Source organism: Sinocyclocheilus grahami, unplaced genomic scaffold (assembly GCF_001515645.1).
Source record: "Sinocyclocheilus grahami isolate Dianchi unplaced genomic scaffold, SAMN03320097.WGS_v1.1 scaffold603.1, whole genome shotgun sequence".
Lineage (NCBI taxonomy): Eukaryota > Metazoa > Chordata > Actinopteri > Cypriniformes > Cyprinidae > Sinocyclocheilus > Sinocyclocheilus grahami.
The window spans coordinates 436,615-448,857 of NW_015505782.1; the positions used below are offsets into that span (position 1 = coordinate 436,615).

A 12,243-nucleotide genomic window follows, 5' to 3' on the forward strand; every position below is an offset into this window, starting at 1 on the left:
AAAAGTGCATGTAGCATCCGATGACCCCTTTAATAACACTATGAAGCCTAAAAAAATTACTAAAAATTCTATTAAAATGAAAACTGAAAGGGTTAAAATAACAAGTAATTCAAAATTTAAAATAAATCAATAAATAACTACAATAGCATATAACTAATAGTAAAATAACACACGTTATCTGCACAGGACGTGGCTAAAGTGATCAGCAATCACACCATCTATCTCCATTTACACAGGGATAATCGACACGGATGTTTTTGAGATTTGCTTCCTCTTCCTTCCTTTCCCTGGGGGGAAGAAAGCACCATTAACAGGGAGACAGAATTGGTGAGCAATCAAAAGGGGCCAAAAATGTCAACAAGTCCCTTGGGTACAAAATCTGCCTTTTCCTTACTCAAAACTCCTCCAAAATCCATTATCTCCCTTCTGTCCATTAACTCCATCCACACTTCTGCCATTGCCTTGTGTCTTTTCTTATTAAAGCTCTCAGTGAGATCGAATCTGTTCTTTTATTCTGTTCCTGGCTCGCACATTCGGGTTAATCGACTGTATAATAATGGTGGAAACTGCACAAGCTAACTTGTATAACAGAAACCTGGAATGCAGTTGCAAGGAAAATAATGTCTAGATTTGATCTAATCTTCAATTAAGTCACATCATTAGACAAACATAATCTGCTTAAACACAAATTACACAAATTATAATGTTTCCATTCAAAAGTATGTAATCCTCAGGCTAATGACTTCTCCAAAAGTTCACTTGAATCAGTAACACGAAAAAAAGACTTTTGCGTTCCCTAAGTTTATTAACTAAAACTAAAACCATTAAAAAATATATATATTTGATTCTGGAAATAAATATACAATAACTATATATATAAATAATATATATATAAAAAACTAAACTAAATAAAAACGAGAAATGTGTCAACTAAAGTTTTAGTACTAAAATAACAAACTAATAATTAGAAATTAATAAATAATATATAGACATACTGAATTAAAAAAATTTATAAAAACAAATACAAAAACACATAATAAAATGACTAAAAATCTAACTGAAATTAAAGTGAAAACATACCGTAAAATATAAAAATAAAATACAATACAATAGTTTCGCTATTGGCCTGACGTGAACCATGACTCAAACTAAACAGATCTCAGAACATCTACAATTAATGACTTGCTTTAAACTGGAAACGGTCACAAAACCATCTCTGAAAGCCTTGATGTTCAACCGGTTTGGTAAAAGCATCTGTCCATCAATCAAAGGTCAATGGCCAACAGGACACAGACTCAAAGAACCGGACAAGTCAACAACAGAGAAGCCCTTTGAGCATGTCTTTGCTTGTTGTTTGTGTGTGTGTGTGTGTGTGTGTGAGAGAGAGTGAGAGAGAGAGAGTTTCTTACATTCTGAGAGTCCGGATTCACCCCAAACTCCACCAGGACTTTGGCCATCTCAGCATCTTTCCGTCTGCAGCAGATGTGAAGCGCAGTGTCGCCGTTTGTCTGGAAACACAATTCAACCATCAGAATGCAAACCAGATACATCATGCTGAGATGCAAAATTGGGTCATATGGTTTCAAAACAATGGCCAATCACAGTGGTATTGATTCTGGGTTTGATGCAGGGTTATAATCGTCAACTAAACTAAAACCATAAAAAAATACAATAAAATAACAATAAAATAAAGGTTAAAGGAGACTCATTATGACCCTTTTTAGAATATGTAATGTAAGTCTCAGGTGTCCCCAGAATGTGTCTGTGAAGTTTCAGCTCAAAATATCCCATTTATTAAATAATTTTGAAATTGCCTATTTTGAGTGGAAACAGCTCATACCTCAGATACTCTGACAAAAAACATTTGTTTGATTTTGATTATCATGTCTATCGCACTGAAATCATGCGTTATAAACCTTATCAGTTTAAACTTCTGATATACAGTTTTCTGAGCGCACACATCCGGAGCATGTGCACAGAAAGCGTCTGTCACACGGCATGCGAGTACTAAACTAAGTTCTCTTTCATGTCTAATTGCACTTAAAACTGTCAAATACACACAAGTTTTTGTTAAAAACACACGAGTTACAAAAACAGTGGGTTATGTCTGTGAAGGTAAACAGCTGGGAAAGAATCACATGTTTATATTAGATCTGTGTGGAAGCAGTGTAATATACAGTAAATAAATCAATAAATCCACTGCTCTCTTATCTCCTCTGAGGCTGGGACCCTAAATAGTGTTCTGTGCTCGTCTGTGCAGCCAAAGACAGAATAGTTAGCATGCTTTGCTCAAACATTCGCCATAGCGTTAGAACTGGTACACCTTTGTCCCTTGCAAAAATACAATGGTGCCGCCATGGGTGGAAACGTGCAGATCAAGGGGCGGTGATATTATAATAAGGTCCCCTTTCTACGTCACGGGGGGAGCGAAATTGGAGCGGCTTTTTAAACAAGCTTGCTTATCAAAGCAAAGTTACTGGGTTGTCCTTTTTCACGTTTTGTGGGTTGGCAGATGCACCGGGGACACGATTATAGCACTTAAACACGGAAAAAGTCAGATTTTCATGATGTGTCACTTTTAACTGAAATAAAATAAAACTTTCAGAAAAATCTGATTTTACTTCAGCTAGTTGCCAAGACAATATTTCTCATTTCTGTTTAACCTGAGGTACTAAAACAAATAATACTAAATCAACTAAAATAAATAAAAATTAATAAAAACAATACAGTATAAAGTTAAATGTGAGGCCAAAAAATATATAAAACTGTTGTAACTGTTGTAACATGTTTTGTAAATATGTAACAATTAACAAAAACTCTAATAGTATTTGTGACACTAAAATAACACTGGTTTGATGTTCCGGATCAAAGGCAAATGAGGATGTCCAACATCTTTTATAATCTGGTTAAAAAACACATGCCAAATTTTTTTAAATGCAATTTTTGTATTCAAGTTGGTTTTACCCGTTTGTTTGTTTTTCAGCAAAAAAAAAAAAAAAAAAAAACTTAATGACTCTTAAAATGTCAAGTAGCTTCCTGGATATTGGAGGTATCAAACTGACTTGGATTTGGTGAACAAAAGGTTTTTCAAATATTAATAATACTGTAAAACAACATTATCTTACTGCTTATTTTTAAGGGGGGAAAAAAACGATTAGAATTTCAAGAAATAGAATTTACACGAGTCATTTTCCATAAGATCTAGACAAAGAAAAGTGAACTGACCTATTTAAGAACTAGAGAGCTTCGTTTTGAGTAAGAGATGAGTGCTACATTTCCACTGATGACACTTAAAACCAACTAAATCAACAAATGTGGTAAAACTCTGAAAGTGAAAAACTGAAAGTGAACCATTGCAGTTTTATGATCAGAGTTTCCTATTCAGAACTTTGTTTATTTGATTAATCCTAAATTACAGTACATTATGCTTTAACTGAGAACATGTTTGTTAACTTCACAAATGGCATTCGAAAATAATATTAAAAAGGTGTTTTGCATTACGGTTACTTATTTGACTTAAATAACAACAAAATAACTTGATTCGATTGCATGAATGCAATCTTCAGGTTTCGAAGTTCATGGGATGCTTACTGCCTTCATGGCTCTGAGCTGCGGCTCGGATTGGCAGGAGAGGAGTTCCCGAACAATCACAACATTCCCAGCTTCGACAGCCAGCAGCAGCGGAAGGCAGCCATCCTGGACAAAGAGGAAGACGGCAGGGAACATTTGATCTTGTAGTGAAGAACATCTACTTCTCAGCTGTATCCAACAATTACAATCATATGACAACACCACATCTGGCCATTGTAGTAAATATCCTGTTTTTCTCATTTTTACATGTACATTTAGTCATTTAGTAGATGCTTTTATCTAGGGCTGCCCCCTAATAATCTACTAATCCTTAGTCGACCAGAAGAAGCTTGGTCGACCAAAATTTTATTAGTCGCAGAAAAAAAAAAGCAACGAAAAGGCGAAGTCGCGCAGTCCGTGACTAACAGATTGTTAACGGCTAGTCTTTGGTAATACAGTACTCGGGCAGGACATCCAAACGCTCGCCAATCATTCATCGACCTCAAATATGGCTTATCATCTGAAATATGTAAGTATTTGCAACTTTACATGGCCGCTCAATCTAATGTTAATCTAGAGAAATGTGTGCTATTCAAGTGTCTGTGTGAAGTGTGGAAGCTAAACAGTAGCGCTCACTTTACTCCATCATTTTTGGTCATACACATAAAGGTTAAAAATCTGTAAAGACTCTACGTTTATTTGTGTGCACTCACAATCCGCGCTTTTGTAAAATAATGAAAGCAAACAGGATGCGCTTTCTGCCGTCTCGGTCTCTGTGAACTTGAGCGCAAAACTTTGTGTATATCTTTGCCTTACAGACATTAAAAATATATCTATATAGAGTGAAATTTCTACTTTCAAATGAACCAATTCAAATGGAAAACAAATTCTCAGATTATGTAATCCGTATGAAACATGCACACAGGCGCATCACTACTGCGGAGATGAAGAGTCAGTGTCGCCGACTTCATCTCTGAAGCTGAAAACATAGAAAGCACTAGTTTATCAAATTATTAAAATGTTAATGCAGTCTCCTTACTGTTTTTCCCTGACACATTCATAATCATTACTTCTGCCGGTGTGCTGTAGCAAACTTTATGCGTGCACTTGAGCGTTTATTAGGCTATGTAGTCAATTAAAGGCCCAATATAATGATTTAAATGGTCTAATAATAAACGTGCGATTATTCGACTAACGCTTCAAATGAACAACCACTAGTCGACCAGAAAAATCCTTAGTCGAGGGCAGCCCTACTTTTATCCAAAACGACTTACAAATGAGGACAATAGACGCAATCAAAACCAACAAAAGAGCAGTAATATGTAAGTGCTGTGACAAGTTCCAGAAAGTCTAATGCAGTGCAATTGTTTTTATAACAAGTAGATAAACTAGAAAAAGGATAGAGAACGCTAGTGTTAGAGGGTCAAGTTGTATTTTTATAAATAAAAAGAAAACAAGTAGATAGAATAGAAACAGAACAGAGAGTGCTACTGTTAGAGGGTTGATTTTTTTCTTGTCTTTTAATAAATAAAAAGAAAACAAGCAGATAGAATAGAAATAGAATAGAGTGCTAGTGTTAGAGTGTCAAGTTTTTTATTAAAAGAAAAGAAAACAAGCAGACAGAATAGAAATAGAACTGAGCATGCTAGTGTTAGAGGGAGTTTTTAATAAATGAATAGAAAACAACAAGATAGAAAAGAAATAGAATAGAGTGCTCTTGTTAGCATCACGTTTTTTAATAAATAAAATGTAAATGAGTAGAAAGAATATAAATAAAATAGTGTTATTTTTAGGAAATTTTTTAATAATTAAAAAGAAAACAAGTAGATAGAATAGAATTATAATAGTGCTATTTTAGAGTGTCAAGTTTTTTAATAAATAAAAAAACAAGCAGATAGAATAGAAATAGAATTGAGAGTGCAAGTGTTAGAGGGTCAAGATATTTTAATAAATAAATAGAAAAACAAGTAGCTAGAATAGAAATATAATAAAGAGTGCTAGTGTAGGAGGGTCAAGTGTAGATGGAAGAGATGTGTTTAGGAGTTTGTTGAAGATGGCTAAGGACTCAGCTGCTCGGATTGAGTTAAGCAGGTCATTCCTCCAGGAGGGAACAATTAAGGTGAAAGTGATTTTGTGCTTCTTTGCGATGGCACTATAAAGCGCCGTTCACTTGCAGAACGCAAGCTTCTGGAGGGCACATTTTTCTCATATAATTAATCAATAAGCGTGATCAATGCTTTTGTACCTTGTCTGGTATAAGACGAGCATCTTTGCTGCAGAACTTGAGCAGAGTCTGCACAACACCAAGTCCTCCGGTGGGTCGAGACGCTGCGTAGTGCAGGGGCAACTGATCACTGGGCTAAACATGAATGAGAATTCAATTAAATCAATGTGAGAATTCAAGTGTTTTTGGACATTTTAATACTGAGCTATTCTTTGACATACATGGAGTACAATATTAACTTCATGAGATTTACACACAAAATGCATTCAGAGGTCAATGAATAATCACATTAAAAGACTGTTCTACTGTTATATACATTATTAAAAATGTGCAACAGTACGAAATGTGTGATTAAAGGTACGAAACAGACGTTTGATTGACTTTTAGTTAAATTTTTAATGCAATTAAATAATCCATGCATACAAACATTAAACTATTAGGAACATTTTTACCAATTTGTTTGGTCTTTTACCCCTCAAAGAAACACATATCTCAATATGAGCTGAATATGATAATGTGAAGCTAAAAGTGAACTGAACATCTCACCCCTGCTGGTAAATTAGGATCAGTTTTTCTGGCCAGTAGTTTGACGATCTCGTCTTTGGAGTGAGCTGCAGCGATGTGTAACGCTGATCTGCCATCCTGATCAATAAAAACAACATAAAAATGAACTAATTCCTACAAAAAATACATATCATTAAAACACAAGAGTGTAAAATATGTTATTGCAAGTAGTCATCAGTTGTATTCTATGCTTAAAATTTCTGTCAGGATGTATCCCTTTTAAAGTTACTTCTATTTTTCTTAGGTTTAATATACATTTTAATACAAAAAAAGTATAATATGCGTTTAATATACACTACCGGTCAAATATATGGGATCGGTAAGAATTTTTTTATTTTTTATGTTTTTGAAAGTCTCCATATTAACCATTTTAACTGTTTTCAACATTGATAATAATAATAATAATAATAATAATAATAATAATAATAATAATAATAATAATAATAATAATAATAAGTGTTTCTTGAGCAGCAAATCAGCATATTAAAATGATTTCTGAAAGATCATGTGACACTGAAGACTGGAGTAATGATGCTGAAAATTCAGATGCGCATCACAGGAATAAATTACATTTTACAATATATTCACACAGAAAACTTTTTTTTTTTTTACATTTAAAAAAATATTTCTTAATTTTCATTGTATTTTTGATTAAACAAATGGTGAGCATAACAGACTTTCAAAAAACTTTTCTTTTTTTTTATCTCACCAATCCCAAACTTTTGACCTGTAGTGTATATCTTTCTAAAGTTATGACTGTTTGAGAGTTATGAGAAAAAATGATTTCTGAAAGATCATGTGACACTGAAGACTGGAGTAATGATGCTGAAAATTCAGATGCGCATCACAGGAATAAATTACATTTTACAATATATTCACACAGAAAACTTTTTTTTTTTTTACATTTAAAAAAATATTTCTTAATTTTCATTGTATTTTTGATTAAACAAATGGTGAGCATAACAGACTTTCAAAAAACTTTTCTTTTTTTTTTATCTCACCAATCCCAAACTTTTGACCTGTAGTGTATATCTTTCTAAAGTTATGACTGTTTGAGAGTTATGAGAATATAGAGAAAAATAAAGAGTAAATCAAATGCAATGATACATTGCAGTGATCATCTCTGATACTGACTTCAAAGTGTAAATGCTGTAATCAAGTCATGGATGACATTTAGTCCTGTGCGCTATTGACCTCACTGTCTGTTTCCACAGGAGTCTGTGTCTCAGATTGTGAAGTGGAAGACTATAATGCTTGTAGAGGTTATCCGAGGACATTTCACGACAGAAGCTTTGAGTCACTGACACAAATTAACTCCAACGGTTCAGTGAATCTCCTTTACACACAGGCACAGCTGGACAGACATTCCAGCAGGATCGCCAAGAGTTACCGAATGACCACAGATCTCGTAAGTTTGTAAGAAAAGGGGAAAAGGATGCAAGCAGTCACCACTTCATAGTTTGCACCCACATTACCACAGTTCAGCATTAATGTTGATTCTCTGAAACAGGCGGTTGGTGAATTCACATTTATTGTAAGTAATTTTTGGTATTGGAAATATCTGTGCCATCCTGTCAAAAGAGAAATGTTAACCAGCACTGCAATTTCAGCTGCTTACAGTAGGGAACATGCTAATGCTACTGTAACATTATAGTGTGGTGAACCACAAAGAAAACGACAGAAACACAACCGTTAGCACTATTATGACTATCATTGGTCTGAAACAGTGTATCAAAAAACATCACCAAAATTCCAGAAATTTTCAGGAGTTTGCATGGTAACTGAACTGTGGCAGTTTGGGCTTAGAAACACAGAGATACAAAAATTAAAAACAAAAAAAAGTCTTATTTTAATAAAATTTATTTGAGAAAGCATCTTTCTAGCTTGTACATATGGAACATGGCAATACCAGGAAAAAACACAGGAGGAAATATCTTTCATATGAATTTTACAAATTAACTTCAGTATTGATATTAAATAGTGGTCGACCGATATTGATTTTTTTGGCAGCCGATGCCGATATCTTGGAAAGAAGGGTGGCCTATTGATATTAAATAGTGGTCGACCGATATTGATTTTTTTTGGCAGCCGATGCCGATATCTTGGAAAGAAGGGTGGCCAATGGCCGATATAAAGCTGATATAAATGTATTTGTTTTAATTAATATTTAAGAAATTTAAAATCATTTGAAAATGGATTAAAAAAATTAATTTGTAAAATAAACATACTTATACTTTAGATGACAAAGTATTTTTCACAAATAAATAAACATTTTATAAAAATAGAATTAAAAAGGACGTAAACACTGTAACCAACAGAGCACTCGGTATTCTGGGAAGTTTGTGTGCATTGGGAATCATATTTTTTCAAATAAAGCCAAGGTAACACTCATGTTTCATACAGCACACAGTGAAAATGACATTGGGCAAATGCATAAAGCGCAGCATAATTTGAAATCACAAATATAATGTTTAAAGCATTCAATTCGCAAGGACCGAAAGTCAAGCAGAGAACACGCGATCATGCAGGATACACATGCACACTTCACAAGATCTCACAACTAGATACGACTAAGTTTGCAAGGTTTGCAAACCACTGTTCCCAAAAAGGATAAAAGTCCTTCCTTAACCACAAACATTTTTTGCTGCTTGTGAACGCCGTCCTCTGTTGTCAACAGCTCACATTGGTGAGAACAATATATTATTGCAAAATATATTAAATGCAATAATTGCATTTGTATTTATGCATTTGTGTTTTGTAACAATGTGCATGTTTGTGTTGTTTTGTAAGGAAGACACAAAAATGGTGCAATGAAAAATGACGTAGGTCTAATTTATTGTCGTATTAAACATTCTATTAAGAAGGGGAAAAGACAAGTTTGATGCAAGTAAAAATGAAGAACAAAGTCTTTATTGTCATTGTATTGTGCAAAATACAATACATTTTGGAAACTCTATCGCTGCACACACACATGCAACCTTGCTATGACACATATGCTTATTAAATAGACAATTAAACCTTGCAATGACATCCCAATGAACAAAACATGTTACAGTTGGTGTAAGAATTTTTATTGACCACCAGATAGCGGAGTAGAGCACTGTGTCAAAAGCTTCGAAGCATCAACGCAGTTTGTTGTAGAAGCCTCACTGCCATTCTCAGTGCCGCCGCACCGTCATAATAAAGGTCCCGCCTCGAATGCATCGGCTAATGCCAAACTTATCGGCCAATGCCGATATTTGAAAAATGCCAAATATCGGCCTTGGTCGACCACTAATTTTAAATCTAGTGAACGGCCTACACAGCTAGGGCTATGACGGTAGCAGATTTTTACCACCGCGGCGGTATATATATAATGAAACAAAAAATAAATAAATGAGGTTCGATCATCTATTAACAAACGTGCGTGTTTCTTTTAGCACTTCTGTTAATGAACACGCAGCCTACAAAACACTAAAATAAATATCAAAGAAATAATAAATTTAAATAAGAAAATAGCCTTAAATAATAATGTTAAATACACCCCGTCTACACCGGACATGAGCGGCTCGGTGCAGCACGACAAAATAGGCTATAGACGGGTGCACATAAGTGGTCCGCAGGTTCGCATGCGCGACCAAAATAAAAAATGCGCTTTATAAATAAGCTCTGACAGCGCATTTGCGTACTGACATGGTTGACATCTGTTAATGCACAATTGCCATTTTAGATCAACAAACTGTACTGTATAAGATTTCTATTCAAAAGTATAAATCTAGGCTACCCACTGCTGTTTTCAAAGCATAATGCAAAACTGTGAAATTTCATTCACTGACGCTCTTCAATCGGCAGGGCTAAACCCGGAAGCGCATATACTTACTTTCCGGCAACCCTCCAAAATAAAAGCCTGCTGTTTTAAGGTTGAAAATGATGAAAATTTATATAAAAAAAGAAGTAGTAAATATTAGCATTTTATTTTTGTTTAATATAAAATAATTGTATTTGTATTTAAAACTATAAAAAATCTAATAGTATTATCACACTTTATTATTTTGTTTATTTAATTAAAAAAACAAACTAAATAAAGTGCAATAATATTATCACTATTATTAATTTCATTTTTATAGTTATATTTAATGGGTCACACTATGTGCAGTGTGAGGACCAAACCAAATCTCCAGGTTCTCTTATGAGAACCAGGCTGAAAAACTTATGTGCACCCTAGCTATAGAACCCATTATAATCAGTGATGTTGTCTACACTGGATGCGGCGCGACATGACACGACAAATCCCCGACAGTAAACTGATGCCTCATCCTATTTATGACGTACTGACACAAAATTCAAATGTCCTGTAGACAGACTCAACCTGTTGTGTTGCAACGGTGTAGACACGGCTCACTGTTCCACACCAAGCAGAATAGTGGAATAGGAATCGGGGTGTATGTTTCCACATTTCTTGTTAGCATCTTCCATTTACAGCGGTCTCGTATGTATTTGGCCAGTTTGGAGAAAGCTTCACCAATACAAACCTGACCAGCCGGGCGTTTGCGATCACGGGAACTTGAAGACACTTGTACAAACGCGGATGGGTGACATGAATGGAGATGGCTCCAGTTCGGCGATGTATTATTTGGTTTCCCAACAAGGTCCATCGCTCAACATGAAATTAATTTGCTGAATGCAGAATAAACTGTATTTTCCGGTATAAAGCATGATCTAAAGGAAACGCCGTATGGCACATGGTTATTACACTTGTATACAAAGCTGTGTATTATGCTTGTTACAGAGTGTGTGACGTCACGTGCACTACCACTGGTGGCAATAGACCACCGCGGTGGCGCGGTTGTCACGGCGACCGTCACAGCCTTATACACAGCATTTCAGGGCATAATTGGTACAATCCTGACACAAAAGATCAACTTTTAATTCCCTCTATATATAGCTTTTGAACTTTCTATTCATCAAAGAATCCTGAATAAAATATATCACGGTTTCCACAAAAATATGAAGCAGCACAACTGTTTTAAGCATTGATAATAATTAGGGATGCACATCGGGCCCGATACTGAGCTCCTGTAGTCGTACTCGTTAAAATGCCCCGATACCAAACGCCAATACCACACAGCATGTGATAAGTGCCATATTCAGACAATGAAACACCGACAACAGAAAAACAGACAGCAGAATGGAGTTATTAGAGATTAAGGATGTCTACGAAGTATATGTATGCAATGAATATAACGTTAAACATTCAGTATTAATGCCTGTATAGCTGATGTGCAAGTTGATAAGCAAAGCGCACTGAGTGGATTGAGCGCGCGGCGGCGCAGATGCGCGAGCTTGTCGAGTGAATATACCTTTCTCACAGACATCACTGGAAAGTTCGTAGTTCAGTCGGATACGTCAAAAACAAGTAAAACAATGAACGGTAGGGAGAGAGAGAGAGAGAGAGAGAGCGCGCAATTCTGTTGTGTGATCTTTGATTTTCACTCACTTAGCACACGCATCACTTGGATTAAAACTAAATCGTAAAAATAAGGCCATTTATAGGGGCATTCACTATAAATATCATTTATTTTCAACCTTAGGCATACACGACTTTCAGGCGAAAGTGAATCTAGCCTGTGTGAAATGCGCTAGGCTGTACTATTCTGCACCAGTACAAATACTAGGTTTGACTGTATCTATTTGATAAATTAAGTTAACCAACTAATATTATACATACTATTTTGGTTTCTGTACCCAATACTTTAACAATTTACAAATGCAAAAAAAATATTGGTATCGGTACTCGGTATCGGCAAGTACCAAAAATAAACGTATCGTATCGGGCGAGTACTGGAAAAAGTGGTATCGGTGCATCCCTAATAATAATAATAATAATAATAATAAATGTTTCTTGA

The 12,243-nt window shown here is 35.0% G+C and overlaps 1 protein-coding gene across 1 annotated transcript in view; it reads right to left on the reverse strand.

Moving 5' to 3' along the window:
- The window catches only part of trpn1 (transient receptor potential cation channel, subfamily N, member 1), a 52,360-nt gene that overhangs the window by 32,630 nt on the left and 7,487 nt on the right, over positions 1-12,243 (reverse strand). Inside the window, exons 3-6 of the mRNA XM_016240893.1 lie at positions 6,341-6,436; positions 5,816-5,929; positions 3,592-3,696; positions 1,410-1,508 (exon numbers count right to left, since the gene is read on the reverse strand). Coding sequence (XP_016096379.1) covers positions 1,410-1,508; positions 3,592-3,696; positions 5,816-5,929; positions 6,341-6,436 — 414 coding nt within the window. The remainder of the gene's footprint in view (positions 1-1,409; positions 1,509-3,591; positions 3,697-5,815; positions 5,930-6,340; positions 6,437-12,243) is intronic.